Genomic DNA, 16078 nt, shown 5'->3' with positions numbered 1-16078 from the left:
CAAGCTGCTTCCACTCAGTCCCTGCACCGGTGCAGTGTTGAACTGCATCCAGGGCCTTTAGTGAAGAGGTGCAGCCCTTGGGCTTCTGACAAGCTGCCAAAGTGGCCATGGACAATACCAGGAGGAGGATGTTGGATGGGGAGGTACTCTGCAACTGTGGGGCCTATTTCCGTTCCTCCCTGGTCTCATGAGTCTGGGCAGATTTCCACTGGATGGAGTCCGCTGGCTCCCTAAACAGCTTTGAGGAGCAGTGGGTGCTGTTTGGGGTCACAGGCACCAACTTTTTTTGGTGCTGGTGGGTGCTCGTGCCCCCCCCACCTCTGGCCCCACCCCAACTCCGCCTCTCCCTGCCCCTATTGGATCCCTCCCCAAATCCCTGCCCCGGCCCCGCCTCCTCCCCCAAGAGCACTGCGTTCCCCCTCCTCCCCCTTCCCTCCCAGGCTTGCCGCGCGGAACAGCTGTTTCGCGGCGCAAGCGCTGGGAGGGAGGGGGGGAGAAGCAGGACCCAGGGGCGCGCTCAGGGGTGGAGGCGGAGCAGAGCGGAGGCAGAGGTGAGGTGGCGGGGAGCTTCCAGTGGGTGCAGAGCACCCACCAATTTTTCCCTGTGGGTGCTCCAGCCCCGGAGCACCCATGGAGTCGGCGCCTATGTCTGGGGTTCTCTGCTCAGTGTCCCCCCCTAGATCCTTAGTTTTGAACCTATGACTCCCACTCCCAGACCTGTTATTCCTTAGTTGTCCCCCGTCTTCACTCGAGTCTTGGGTCCAGTGGCTCCTCCCCAAAGGAATTCAATAAGTCCCTCACTAAGGATGGATTTAATGCCCCACTAAAATCCTTAGAACTCCACATGGTACCGACAGGTTCTGAATGTCTGCTGCTGAGCGGGAGTAGCATGCAGCTGAGTGCTCCGTGGCAGGTCATATGTCTCTTGGTATTAGCATCGTAAGCTGAAGACACCTTTGTGGCCAACCCTGGTTCTTCTGTCCTGCTTAGGATCTCACCTTTGACCTCGGGGACCCAGTGCGGTGGGAGTTCATGCTGCTGGGGACCGACAAGCCCCTTCTGTTGCTCCCAGAGGAGGAAGAAGAGGAGTTAGCTGATGAGGATTTGGATGATTTCGTAAGTTTCCTATGTTTCTAGGAGCGCTTCTTGATAGAGGGGAGTGATGTTGTAATGAACTGGACTTACGCCTATGTGTGCCTTTGCCCTCTGCTGGATAGAATCAGAGGTACTTCACTGCCTCAATCCTATAGGGCTAGTAGACATTCTCCTTCAGCTCAAGGGATGCGTTTTTTGGAGCAGGAGGATCTGAATTCAAGCACTGCTGTTACTGTGTAATTCCCTGTGACCATGATTTGCAGCACAGTGGCATCCTAAGTGGTCACTGATCTGCTACGGGACAGCGCCTGCCAAGCTTTGATTGCTGGGAGACCTGATGGACGGGACCCATGTTCAAGGCCCACGTGCCCTGAAGGGCACAAGCCTGCCCAGGATATAACTGCTTTTTAAAAATCAAATTCAAATGTATAACTTTTCAGGACCCCTTCTACCTGCTTCTCCTCTCCCTGGGGCTGGTGGAACATGGCAATGGGAGGCCTGGAAATAACGCATGTGCTCTTATACCATTCACAAAAGAAAATACTGTGTGTTGAGAGGAACAACATCTTAGTATGAAGGACACAGTGTGATAGCGTAGGGATGACATCAACACAGTCTCTCCCTTTATCTAATTGGTTTATACCATGCCCATCACCATGGTCTGTGAGTGCCTTTCTCAGATTATACAAAATAAACAAGCAAGTCATTGGTTCTAACGAGCACTGCCATATTCAATCAGACCTAAGCGTCTCCACGGTCAGCATGATCTTAAACCCAAAGCAAGTGGAGTCCTTTAGGCCATGGCTGGGCTCTGCTTGTGGCAATGTGTGAGGGACTTCTGGATGGAGTGAACATAGCAGAGTTTCTTTAAATGGAACAGCCATGCAGTTCCAGTGGAAAAATCCAAGAGCAATTAGTTCTGAAGCATAAAATAACACCCACTCTGCAAAATTATAGGGTCAGAAATGTCCCACCGGCTCTGAGATTTTACTGACTAAACAACCTGTACGAATTTTTGGTGTGAGCTTTTGGATGCAAATACTCACATGCATAAATATCTCGTGTGTCTCTTGGAACTAGGACTGTATAAACCATACTTTGGTGCACGACTGTATCCTCAGCAGAGTGTATGGCTCAAATAAACCGTCCCTTACAGTACGGCTGCGTCACCTGGGAATGTGTATAACCTGCATGAACCACAGGCTAACATAACAAGTATTTCCAGAGACAAATGTGCTTCCTGCCATGGCAGGAGAGTACGACCAGCTCCACTCAGGGCATTGGCCACCTCATGGAAACCCCTGCTCTGTCTTGATAGGATAAGGAGGAGGAGGAGAAAGGTTTTGACATGCCACCATCCTGGGTGGACCTGATTCAAATATCTCGGAAAGGTATTTGTTCTTCCTTTACCATGTTTTATATTTTTCTGATGGCAATAGATACAATTTTGTGTATTGCAATGAACCTTTATTGTAACATACTGGACAAAGTCAAGCAATGAAATAGCAATAAATCAAGATACACAATAATTAGGATATCCATTATTATTTACAGGTTTCAGAGTAGCAGCCGTGTTAGTCTGTATTCGCAAAAAGAAAAGGAGGACTTGTGGCACCTTAGAGACAAATAAATTTGTTAGTCTCTAAGGTCCACAAGTACTCCTTTTCATTATTATTTAATTACACAGCTGTGTTTTGTGCCCATGGATTCTCCCAGAACCTACTATCTCATCCTAAATTGGGAACCTCTGCTCCCACTATGGACATAGGACCTGTTTTCTTCCTTTGCCTGCTAGCTGGGTGAATTCTGCCTCTGAGGATCTCTTTCCTGGCATTACGCATGTTCATTGCAATTGATGCATTATCATGTATGTGCTATAGCAGTACAAAGTGTTATTAATCATTATATGTGTCTAGTGGTTAAAGCCCAGGTTTGGGAGTAAGGGGATCTAGGTTCTATTCCTAGTTTTACCATTGACTTACTGTGTGACTTCAGGCAAGTCCCTTAACTTTTCTGTGCCTCGGTTTCCCTATCTGTAAAATAGAATGAATAGCCTACTTCACAGGAGTGTTTTGAAGCTTAATTCTTTCATGTACTTTGCGATCCTTGGACAGGGGATGCTATAAGAGGAAAACCTCTTATATTTAGTAAGAACTTTATTCAAGAGCAGCCCCTAGGTAACTGATTTGTAAATGGGAAATTCAGGAGGTAATTCAGAAGGTACTGCCCATAGTCTAACCAGTCATAGAGAAGTGAAAGGTTCCTCATCCCATTGCTAATCCCCTCTGGCATCCGCACCCCCAGGGCTGTGTCTTTCTTTTCTAATTTAATTTAATTATCACTAGTAGAAGATACACGGAGGTTAAAGGATAATACCAATCCATTGCAGTATGTCATGACTATGGAAATTAAAGACCCGATCCAGCTCCCAGAGACAGTTGGATCAGGCCCAGTCCTGTGAGCTCCTATGTGCTCTCAACATTCACTGAAGTCAGCAGAGGGGGCTAAGTACCCCACCAGATTGGCTCCTCCTCCTCCCCTCTGAAAGTGCATCACCTTCCTGCAGCCACGGAGAGTATCAGGAACAATGTTCCCTCTGCCCAGTAATATATTCTCAGGCAGCTGAATGTGACAGAGGAACAAATCATTCCTCTTGCATCCTTTATTTCCCCCATGTGAATTCCTTTTAGTGTTGGCAGCAGCTGTTAAACACAAGCAACTCTGCTCCTGTGTTCTCAGCTCTTGCGGCTAAATCCTTCTCCTTGCCCTCTGCAGAATTTGAGACCCGCTGTCCCCAAGGGAAGAAGGTGATCCAGTACAAGAGCGCAAAGCTGGAGAAATGGGCACCCTACCTGAACAGCAATGGGCTGGTCAAACGCCTCACCGTCTATGAGGACCCGGAATGTAAGGGGAGATGAATGATCAGCACGAGTCCACTGAGACGATACACAATGGGGTGGGGTGCAATGGAGGGGGAAAGAATAGGATAGAGAGGTGCCATTGTATCTCCCATCCCTTCTCCCCCTCCTTTCACACTTCTTGCTTCTCCTCTTCCGCTCCCACAACCCCTTCTTCACGCTGCCCTGTTCGCTCCCCTACAAACCCTAAAACTTCCAGCACGGCTGGGGACTCTTACTGGAGCCTATAAATCTATCCTAAGCTGTAACTGCAATGCTGGTCGGTATCACTGATCCCTTTTGTACCTTTGGGTCTGATTCAGAGCTACTCTCAAGGGCTTTGTCAGGTTTGGGAAGCACCATGGGTCACAAGTAGTGCAGTCACCGTGCTGTTTGACGGCGTGATCCATCCAGGCCCGGAGCAGTTTGGCCTGATCCAACAAAGCACTTAAGCATGTGCGTTGCTTAAAGCAGGTTAGTGATCCTTTCCACTTCCCTGCTTGACATTAAGCACCTGCTTAACTGCTTTGCAGGACCGGGCGAGAGCGCTCAGCGCCTCTCAGGATCAAGTCCTGAATTGTGAGCAGGAGTTGCCTTTAGTTTTCTCCTGTTGAGAAACAGCGGTATAGCGCTAACTGATCACCCCGTCTTCCATGGATGCGAAGGGGACTCACGCAGCTCAATCGCTGTGGAAGTGCAGGGGACAGCGTGTGCTATGCTTAACTAAAGACCTTTCTTTATTTCTAAGTCATGTCTATCAGCAGTTGGTCCAGGAAGTAGGGTGTAAGCCCCTAACTGGACAAACGACCTCCTTTCCCCAGCATTCTCCTTTAGCACAAGTCGCCTAATTTTCTCTCCCCTACCTCCTGTGTTACCATCACCAGGGAAGGTCTGAAGTCTAGGATTTTCAAGGGGCCACATGGTTGTGCCATGGGGTTTTTCTCGTTCTAGGTGTCAGAGTGCTGGAGGTGAAGGGCTGGTTCGAAAATAGAGAGGACATGATGAACATGAGACAAATGAACAAAAAAACAGAGGTGACAACGGAGTACTTCAGCCCGGGACACATCCAAGGCCTCAAAGGTACACAAGCTCAGACCCATCCACAGCTGTGTACTCTCTGCAACCCAGTGACAGTTCCTCCTAGGTTTGGCCAAAAGGCCAATCATGGGACTATAAACTACTGGACACAGTCACCTGGTTCAGCAACAAAAGAAATCCTCCACCAGGCAAGGTTCAAGGCTTCATTCTAGAGCCTTTGTAAGCACTAGTTACCATGCAAGAAACTGAAGAGGTGAAATTCACAACTTGCAACCCAGGGGAAGGGGTGCTAAGGTGTGCACCTTCCCAGTCCTGGGGTATCCTGGGTCTGGAGAGGTCCCCAATGTAACTTAGACAGACCTGGGGGCCTAAGATATAGCAGCCTCCTCCAGTTCTCCTATGGGCCACAGTGCTACCTGAAATCTCTACAGCATTGCATGTGGCAATCTCACCTCTGAAATGCCCCTCCCGCCCCCAGCACATCCTTACATCAAGGAGTATGAAGGGGTGCTCAGAAGGCAGCCTGGGTTGTCTTCTGCAGCTCCAAACTGGGGAGAATCCTTCCCTAGGCAGAACTGAGCTCCTTTATGCTGCTCCAGCCTTTTTACCTGGCATAAAGGGATCAGAGCAGGGACAAAGATCTCACCCAAGAAGGTTTTAACAGAAATAACTCTCCCCTCACAGTCAGAGCTGATCCCAGAGCCCTGCCAGCACAGTGTTACGTAGGGATGTAAAATGTTAACTGGTTAACCCCTAAGCATTAGTTTTACTGGTTAATATGCCTTAACGATTAACCTCTGGGCCTGCCAGCTGGCCCCAACAACCCCGTGCTGGCCAGCCTGCCGACCCAAATGGCCTCGCACCAGCTGGAGCAGCCCGAGCCGTGCCGCTTGACCGGAGAAGTGCTGCCCGGCCAGAGTGACCCCAGCCACCCCACCCAGCTGGAGCAGCCTCAGCCACTGGAGCCCCAGCCACGCCGTCTGGATCGGCCCCAGCTGGTTAACCGTTTAAACGAAATATATTTAATCGTTTAAGCTAGGGCTGTCAAGCAATTTAAAAAAATCAATTGCGATTAATTGCAAGATTAATCGCACTGGTAAACAATCATAGAATACCATTTATTTAAATATTTTGGATGTTTTCTACTTTTTCAAATATATCGATTTCAATTACAACACAGAATACAAAGTGTACAGAGCTCACTTTGTATTATTTTTTTATTACAAGTATTTGCACTGTAAAAAAAAGAAACAGTATTTTTTCAATTCACCTAATACAAGTACTGTAGTGCACTCTCTTTATCATGAAAGTTGAACTTACAAATGCAGAATTATGTACAAAAAAAACTGCATTCAAAAATAAAACAATGTAAAATTTTAGAGCCTGCAAGTCCACTTAGTCCTACTTCTTGATCAAGCCAATCACTCAAACAAGTTTGTTTACATTTGCAGGGGATAATGCTGCCTGCTTCTGTTTACAGTGTCACCTGAAATGAGAACAGGCATTCTCATGGCACTGTTGTAGCCGGGGTTGCAAGATATTTACATGCCAGATGCGCTAAAGATTCATATGTCCCTTCATGCTTCACCCACCATTCCAGAGGACATGCGTCTATGCTGATGATGGGTTCTGCTTGATAACAGTCCAAAGCGGTGCAGACCGACACATGTTAATTTTCATTATCTGAGTCAGATGCCACCAGCAGAAGGTTGATTTTCTTTTTTGGTGGTTCGGGTTCTGTAGTTTCCACATCTGAGTGTTGTTCTTTTAAGACTTCGGAAAGCATGCGCCACACCTCGTTCCTCTCAGGTTTTGTAAGGCACTTCAGATTCTTAAACCTTGGGCTGAGTGCTGTAACTATCTTTAGAAATCTCACATTGGTACCTTCTTTGTGTTTTGTCAAATCTGCAATGAAAGTGCTCTAAAATGAACAACATGTGCTGGGTCATCATCTGAGACTGTTAGAACATGAAATATAGGGCAGAATGTGGGTAAAACAGAGCAGGAGACGTACAATTCTCCCCTAAGGAGTTCAGTCACAAATTTAATTAATGCATTATTGTTTTAACAAGCGTCATCAGCATGGAGTCACGTCCTCTGGAATGGTGGCCAGAGCATGAAGGAGCATACGAAGGTTTAGCATATCTGGCACGTAAATACCTTGCAATACTGTCTACAAAAGTCCCATGCGAATGCCTATTCTCACTTTCTGATGACACTGTAAATAACAAGTGGACAGCATTATCTCCTGTAAATGTAAACAAACTTGTTTGTCTTAGCAATTGGCTGAACAAGAAGTAGGACTGATTGATCTTGTAGGCTCTAAAGTTTTACATTGGGTGGGTGTTTTTTTGAGTGCAGTTATTTAACAAAAAAATTTTACATTTGTAAGTTGCACTTTCATGACAAGGAGATTGCACAGCAGTACTTGTATGAGGTGAATGGAAAAATACTATTTCTTTTATCATTTTTATAGTGCAAATATTTGTAATCAAAAATAATATACACTTTGATTTCAATTACAACACAGGTACAATATATGAAAATGTAGAAAAACATCCAAAATATTTAATAAATTTCAATTGGTATTTTATTGTTTAACAGTGCAATTAAAGCTGCAATTAACTGTGATTAATTTTTTAATTGCAATTAATTTTTTTGAGTTAATTGCATGAGTTAACTGTGATTAATCGACAGCCCTAGTTTAAATGGTTAACTTTTTAAATGGTATTTACATCTCTGGTGTTATGTGGGATCAGCATGGGCTACAACCCAGCACTCTCAGAACTAGAGTGTGGGTTCATAATAGAGTTTCCTATGTTTCCTCTGAATGCTTGGCTGGAGGTTTATTTAATGTTTGCAAAGAGCTCTTAAGTCTTTTTGGATAAAAGGTCCTGTAAACATGCCAAGTGTTATTACAGCTTTACAAAACCAATGAAAATTTATCAGCTCATGCGCAAGCTTTACTCCTCCACCTCTCACTACGGGATCAGTTGTGGCTTTGCCACAAGCCCCATGTGGGACAGTTTTGCATTGTTGCCCTGTCCCGGGGCAGATCAGGAACCAGATTGTTACTCGGGGCTTGTTTAAATGTGGAAGTTATACCAATATAAACCAAGGGGTGAATTTAAACCAATATAGCTATTCTGATGGAACTCGCTATGTGGACACACATTCCAGTATAAGAATAGCTTCCCCCCACCCCAGTTTACTTTATGTTGGTTTGGAAGGGGTTTTAGCTAACCTGAAAACAGTGACATGGGAGTTATACCCATCTAACTATTGGTTTAACTACACCAGCATAATTATACTGGTTTAACTGGTAGAACTATCCTGTTTAGACAAATCTCAAAGTCACAATTTGCCTCCTAGTTTTCCCCTGCTCTGGGACAGACATACCCTGTATCAGCCATAAACCTAGTGCAGCATGTACCTCCAAGGCAGCCGCACACATGGAGGCCTCCAGGGGTAAAATCAAGGCTCCACCTACTCCCAGCCCAGATGAGTGGGAGGATGCAGTGGCCCTGTGGATGCTGCTGTCCTTCAATGCTGCTTTCCACAGCATGCTGGTGCAGAAAAGTATAGAGCGCTTCACATTCTCCTGTACAGGTGCATGGGACATTCAGGCTGTATGGTGGCTGGTGGGGCAATCACAAAGCAAATCTTGTCACGAGAGATGCTACTTGCTCACGCCTAGTAATATTTTGCAAGTCTGTATTCATCATCGCTGTCATTCTTACAGTTTAAGATTTACACAGCACCTCTGGCTTTCCTAGCGCACAGCTACAAGACGATGGAGCCGGAGACTGAGCGCACCATGGAGTTTTACAGCGAGACGCGAGTAGATGGCCTTCAGAAACGGGTTGAAAATGCCAAAGAGATGACGGAATACTTTGAAGGGCGGTCAGATTTCCTGCACTACCGGCACACAGAGTTTGGCAGAAGAACAAAAAGAGCACAGATGGTCCTCATTAATACTGAATTGAACGCCCGGCCCATAGTGGTACAAGAAGAGGGAAATATTGGGCATTACCAATATTAGAGCTGTATGGAACATACCGTTTTGGGTGAAGGTTCAGATTCATTTTCACTTGGCATAGCCAAGGCAAAACTCCAAACGAGAGAAATGAGCCTTGCATATGGGCTAGTCTGACCCAGAAACCCCACCATGTGACCAATTGTCATGAGCAACTCCAATTGACCAATTCCATTGAGCAACCAAAATGATACTAAGTCTTTGAAAATTTGTGCCAGACAAAAGATTTAGCTATGAGTTTGGACAAAAAATGTTCACAAGGACCCCAAAATACTCCACTGGTCTTGTTTCCATGTTCAAGCCCCACACTAGCCAGGTTTGGGGTTTCATTATGAAATGTGTCTATAGCTCTGCATAAGAAGACCAGGACTCTGATTTGCACCATGTCAGTAGCAGGGAGTCATAGAAGCCCTAATTCAGGAAAGCATCCCAATCCATTGAAGGATATTAAGCATGTACTTAAAGTTAAGCATGTGTTTCAGTGCTTTCTTGAATTAGAGCCATAATAATGACCCTCTCCAAAATAGCTGGTACTGCTTATCACAATAAGACCTCGAAACCAGCCTTTGCTGCTAGGACCATGGTCCTGCCTTGTTTCCCTGGGGCAGAGAGCTTGTAAGACGGAGATGCATGAGATCTGTATCTGGGGTGTCCGCTCCAGTGCACCCTCTCCTTCACTTGGCATTCCATGACATAGTCCTTCCATCCTCTGCTGAAGTCAGCTCTTTCAGTTGGGTGAACCCTGTGCTCCCCATACTGAGCCTCCATCTCCCTGCCAGTCCCCAAAATCAAATCTGATAATGGGGGAGGGGGCACACCCACATCTGACCCCCTGAAGCATGGATCACACGTCCCACCTGTTAATATAGGGCCAGAGCATGGCTGGTTCTTGGACAGGTGCTCAAAGGGGGAGGTTGCATCCTTTCCCCCCCTGCATGTGGGGAGCTCTGGGAGGCACTGGGTCTCTCCAAGGCATAATGCCTCATGGAGTGGATGGTGCAACTCTGGTCTTGTGCTTGAGGGGTATAATCTGCTTCAATAAGCAGCAACTCTGCTTGTTGCACCAAGCAGCTCTGACTCTGCTCCTTCTCCGTCACACTGTAGTCACAGGCGAGAACAGTAGGACCCTGATCCTAGCATTGAGTGATAGCATCACAGTCCTAGTCTGAACATAGTTCCTTCTTCCAAACCTTTATCATGTTATAGAGAGACCTTGAATTTGGAGTGGGGCCCAATTTTCACCTGGGATCTCTGTCTCCCACCTGTTTCATCCAAATCCCCACAAACCTTGTCATTTTTCTAGGCCATATGTTCGATTCTGACTGGTTTATCTCTCTTTTCCCGACCCTCCCTAGCAAATCAAGGAGCAGTTCCATAGGAACCCAGAAAAGCCAGCTGATGAAGATGTAGCAGAGCGCATCTTTATGATCTTGGAGGGGCGGATTATGCTGACGTATCATTGCAAGGACGATTACATCACTGCCTCAAAGAAGGAGTTCATCAAATGGAAGGATGTGGATAATAAGGGAAACAAGGTCATCATGACCTCAGACATGTGCATCAGCTATCAGGTACAGAGAGAGTATGACAATGATTTGGAGTTTTTTAGCTCAAAAGGACACAAAGAGAAGCTGGAAGACTAACTGAGATTTGGGGAGACCCAATTTCTGTAGTTCTGAGGCTCAAAGCTGACAGCTCATGAAAGGAAAGCTGAAATCTCTCTGCATTTCTCTCTCAGGGGAGCGATTAAAGCAGGGGACAAGAAGTCAGGAATACCCACTTGGGTTCCCTCTCCATTTCTGCCATGGACTTGCTATGTGACGTTGCCATCTGTCCTAAACTCTCCCATCCATTAGTTTGCCCAAGTTCAGGGTTTTTTCTGCAAACTGAATGCTTTTTAAAAAGGTTGTAATTTTTTGTCGCGTTGAAAAGAGCACGCAGACTGTAACTGTGACCTCAAGTGTGCAGAAGACTGTTTCTAGCCACACAGCAGCAGCAGCAAAGAGGTGAACAATACACTTTCTGGCTCAGTGAAGTGTTAGATTCAAAACCTAGATAGGGCTAAATTAACTGTTAACCATGGGCCAGATTCTCAGATGGTGTAAATCAGTATGGCTCTATTGAAGTCAGTGGAACTATGCCAATTTATACCAGCTGAGGATCTGGTCCCACGTGTCTGGAAGACTCCTGCCATCCAACACTGGTGTTTTTGTTTTTAGGTGGGGTCTTCTGTGAAAAACAAGAAGCTGCTCCATCTGTATGAAATGATGCTGAAGCTAATGGAAGAAGAAAAGCAGTTGAGGCATCAAGTCTGGGAGTCTGAAACAGAGGTGATGGGGGAAATCTGCTTGCTAATGTCAAAGTCTGATAGGAGTCTGGTGCCAGGTTCAACTTACCATCTCTTCATGTTATGCCAAATATTATCTAGTAACTAAACAGTGATCAAAGTTCTAATGACACAATGCTGGTCCACACCCCAGAATATACAAATCATGACTTGCCTTTGTTCTGTGGAAATCATTCTTTGGAATGTTTATGAAGAACCATCCTCAGTTCTTGTTCTACATTCTAGGGGAAGGGGATAATCTAAGAGCAAGAATCTGCACAGAAAGGGTACATACTGGGATATCTAGCAGCGCATCTACCATTTGGCTGCTGACCACAGCAGGGAAGAAGAGAGAGCTCAAGAAGTTGGATTGATTAAAATCTAGTTACTAAGCACTTCTAAGGTACCCATGGCCATACTATCTAGGTGCCCATCACTGTGTTATCTGTAGGGAAGAATTACCTTAAAATAGATGGATTGCAATGAGTAACACATTGCAACCGCATGTAGCAAAATCCATTCCCATGGCACTGATTGGAGAGGATTGACTGAGCACAGCCATTCCAGCATGTGAAGAGAAGGTCACTGAATCTGAAGGTGAGAAAGCTGCTGTGATGAAAGCCCTATAGCAGTTGGTTAGGGAATGAAGAGGATTGTGGAGCCAGCCTGGTGGCAAAGTAGAGGGCCACCAAAATACTAGGGTAAGGTCCATGGGTTATGGATCTATAATTCCATTAGTGGGTTTTGGACACCCATCTTTCATTCCCACGGTTCATAATGTCATCAGAATACCTCAATGAAACTACAACCCTATTGTTCACATTTTACACATTGTTTATTCTATATATAACACAACTAGATTTTTTCTTAGGATTGCAGTGGTATTACCACATTTTTTAGAACAAAAGGAAATAGGAGAGGAGGAAAGAGTGAGGGAGACCAGGAGAGGCAGTAAGTCTAGAGGTTAGACTGGGAATCAAGATATCTGGGTTCTAAAACCAGCTCTTCCAATGACGTGCTGTGTATCCTTGAACAAGTCACTTAAGACCCTAGTGCCTCAGTTTCCATATCTTTAAAATATGGGGCTTCTTTAATTAAATATTTGTAAAGGGGCGTATGACCCTTGGATAATAGGTGCTGTGAAAATGCAAGGTATTAACAATAATTATTAAGATAAAATGGATTGTAGTAGTACATATTGCAGAACAGTGAAGGGTATAACCTGGTTTCCAGCAAATGACTTTTTGGACTCTTTCAGTCTTGACACATCAGCAGGCTAGCCTATGGTTATATTGGTGAGATATAATATGCCAAAGCTAACATTATGACAGGTTTCAGAGTAGCAGCCGTGTTAGTCTGTATCCGCAAAAAGAAAAGGAGGACTTGTGGCACCTTAGAGACTAACAAATTTATTTGACCATAAGCTTTCATGAGCTACATCAGATGCATTCAATGAAGTGAGCTGTAGCTCACGAAAGCTTATGCTCAGATAAATTTGTTAGTCTCTAAGGTGCCACAAGTCCTCCTTTTCTTAAAGCGAACATTGCAATTTTTAGAGCCAATGGGGAGTTTGGACTCCAAAAGAGTGAATAGATTTGATAATTCTATCAAAGAGTCTGTAGAAAATCGTAGAACAACATAAAGTTCTTGTTATTAGTATTCTGAGAAAATTATTTTCTTTTGGTCACACTGATATATCCTCAGCATTGAATACATACATGCTGCTCCCCAGCTAATAGTATACAAGCTCATACTACAGTCCTTGCACAAAGACCCTTGCATATGTTCTTTTAAGCAGACAAACCAAGTGGAGGGCTTCATACTTTGAGGAAATGTCAGGGGGTCTTTCATTTTCTGATTTCACTGAAGGTGCTAGAAATTCTCAAGATCCGGGAGGAAGAAGCAGCAGCCAGCAAACTGACAGTTTCCATGTATGATACAGAGAGGAATGAAAAGAGCAAACAACAGCGAGAGACAATGGTAGGCAGCGGTGTCTAATAACAAACTAACACAATTTTTCATCCCACCTTCTACCTCTTGTATTAAAGGCAGGTTTTAGTAAGAACCATGGGATAAACCTACTCTGTTTGAGTGGATCAGCAAGATCCAGTTCAAGTTTTTTTTATCAATATTGGATTCAGAGTTCATTACCAGTGGCCAAAAAAATCCAGCTCAAATTCTTCCCTTCTCAGGGACTATCTCCAGAGCCCATTCTTATACCATTAAAACTCCCTGTGTGAGATCTTTGGCTGGTGTAAATCGGCATACCTCCATTGACTTCAATGGAGCTAAAACAATTTATATTAGTTGAAGGTCTAGCTCCTTGTGCCTATGACTTTCTGGAAGAATCATGTCCAAAAAAAACGACACTTTATTTTGTGTAATAAAATAAATAAAATAATTAATAATGATAAAACTAATTATAGTTGGAGCTGGGTGAGGAGTTTGATAATTGTATCCAAATCTGCTCCATAGCCAGGGTTCATTTTGTTGGGGAAAATAGCAACATCTTCCCTGAGTACCAGGTTTGGAATAGATGGTTCCACCATTCTTAGTCCTGTTTATAACAACAATATTGATTTTGGCCCAGGATATCTCTTGAAGAATTAATACCCATATGAGTTTTCTGGACAAAAGTAAGGATATTCCAGTCTAGCTATCTGAGGTTGTTACGTGGCTTGCTTACAAATTCCAGTTCTCTACAAGACGTTTCTTTGGTATGGATTTTGTATTGGGCAAAACTGTAATAATAAATTCCAAGAACAATACTGTAGGTGCTCTCCTGATGAGAAAGGTAATAAAAAGAGATACTAGATTTTAAGTGTCAAGCACCTATGGACTGAACAGAAAATTGAGACAAGCAGTCCAGAAGCAAACATTTGTCAGCCAGTTCAACCAGGTGAACATCGCTCAGAAAGGTTTCAAATGTAACACATCCCTCCACCCTGAGCCACTTCAAACCCAGAATGACAGTGTACCTTGTGGGGCGCTTCTCACACCAGAGGAGATGACATTTCATGTATGGGACAAGCTTTGTATTCTAGGAGAATGGGGAGAGTTGTTGAAAAGCACAGCCAAAAACTAGGAAACAGAATAATAATCAGATTGGGGCTTTATGTGGGAAATGGTTGGTACAAGAAACAGCTGGTGAAAAGCAAGCACCTCTGGTCAAATCTTCGTGAGTTATGTCATGTCCCTGGCAGTGGGGGCACAGCTAGTCTGTCCTTTGTTATGGTAGTGCCCTATACAGGGATGTTTGGGGCATAATTCTTCTTACCCTTACCCTCCAGGAGCGTCTGATGCTAGAAGAGAGACAGCGACAAGTGGAACAGGACCTAGATTACCTGGCACCCTTCCTGATTCAAATGGGAAGCACAGAGAAGATGTCCAAGTGGCAAGCCCTACGCCTCAAGGAAGATTGCCTGAATGATTTCAAGCACCATCTCATTGACAAGGCCAACCTCATCCAAGCTCGCTTTGAGAAGGTTCTCACCCACTTTCTCTTTGTCCACTCCTTTGGCTTGGTCTCTTTTGCTTTGGGACTGGGAAACATGTGGGGTTCTCTCTTCATTTTACAGCAAGTGAAAAAGCAACACTCCTCCAACATCTCTGTCTAGGAGGAGGCAGTATATATGCCCTCATGTTTCTCTGTCTTTACCCAAGGAGACCAAAGGGCAGATAGCCCTAGGACCAAATTCAGTAGATTTGTTCCAGCTTATATCAGAGCAGAATTTGACCCGCAATGTCTCCTATCTCCCAGGAGGCAACGCTTCTACGTTTCTCTCTCCTTCCCTTGCTTTCCATATTTTGCTTACTTTTTCTATGCCCTAATCTCATTTATTGCTTCTGACTTATTACATTTCTTCTTCTTTGTTCTTTTTTCTTTCCTTTGGTTCCTTTAATCTTGATACGCTACTTCTGTATCTCTCTCTCTCTAATACCCTGATTCTTCCTTCTTCCCATCAGGAGACACAGGAGTTGCAGAAGAAACAACAGTGGTACCAGCAAAACCAGCTCTCTATGACCTTGGAGGATGAGGATGCCTACCTAACCTACTGCTCTGATGCCATGTTCCGTATCCGCATTCTGGAGATACGGCTTAATAGGTAATAATAAGTATTTAATGTATGTGTGGCAGTCTGACAGGAGTGATTTAAGGGAGATCTACAGATGGAGATTCACTGGGGCTTTGCATTTCAATTTTTGATAATTTCATAATCTGAAAATATTCCACTTAATATCAATATCATCTAATACAATCCAGCTTCTTCCTCTGATTTCCTCCTTATTTTAGGCACAAAGAGATGGCGCCACAGAAATACATAGAACTGGAAGAGAAATTGTGCAAGGATCCTCGCCTGACTGAGTATCTCAAATTTAATGTCTGATATAGTCCCTGTTCCCTCACAACAGTCACTGGGAATCAGTGCAGAAACCTGCACAGAGTTGGCTGAGCTAACCGTACGAGCTACTGGAGAGAAATGTGACATCTTTTTCCTACTTGTGTTTAATGAACCATTTGTGGTCTGATTGATCAAATTTCCCCCAGGGCCCCTCTGCAGCTTTCTCTAGGAGCTGCTGGGATCTCCACTGTAGTGTAGAGGATATAATAGCAGAAGTACCTTCATTTCCACACATTTCATTTATCCCTTTTTTTTTCATTAAATGTTTTCCTAGTGAGGCTTA

The 16078-nt window shown here is 44.6% G+C and overlaps 1 protein-coding gene across 3 annotated transcripts in view; it reads left to right on the top strand.

Annotated features, from left to right (window-relative positions):
• The window catches only part of DRC7 (dynein regulatory complex subunit 7), a 25498-nt gene extending 9420 nt beyond the window's left edge, over window positions 1-16078 (top strand). For all 3 annotated transcript variants that reach the window (XM_048816639.2, XM_048816642.2, XM_048816638.2), the window contains 11 exons: window positions 991-1116; window positions 2414-2486; window positions 3871-3999; window positions 4944-5072; window positions 8807-9033; window positions 10422-10637; window positions 11286-11396; window positions 13262-13372; window positions 14683-14877; window positions 15359-15498; window positions 15687-16078. In XM_048816639.2, the coding sequence (XP_048672596.2) occupies window positions 991-1116; window positions 2414-2486; window positions 3871-3999; window positions 4944-5072; window positions 8807-9033; window positions 10422-10637; window positions 11286-11396; window positions 13262-13372; window positions 14683-14877; window positions 15359-15498; window positions 15687-15780 (1551 nt within the window). In that variant the 3' untranslated portion in view covers window positions 15781-16078. The remainder of the gene's footprint in view (window positions 1-990; window positions 1117-2413; window positions 2487-3870; window positions 4000-4943; window positions 5073-8806; window positions 9034-10421; window positions 10638-11285; window positions 11397-13261; window positions 13373-14682; window positions 14878-15358; window positions 15499-15686) is intronic.

The sequence above is a fragment of the Caretta caretta genome, chromosome 12 (assembly GCF_965140235.1).
Source record: "Caretta caretta isolate rCarCar2 chromosome 12, rCarCar1.hap1, whole genome shotgun sequence".
Taxonomy (NCBI): Eukaryota; Metazoa; Chordata; order Testudines; family Cheloniidae; genus Caretta; species Caretta caretta.
The sequence above is the reverse complement of the archived record's forward strand: the minus strand, read 5'-3'. Positions and strand labels throughout refer to the sequence as shown.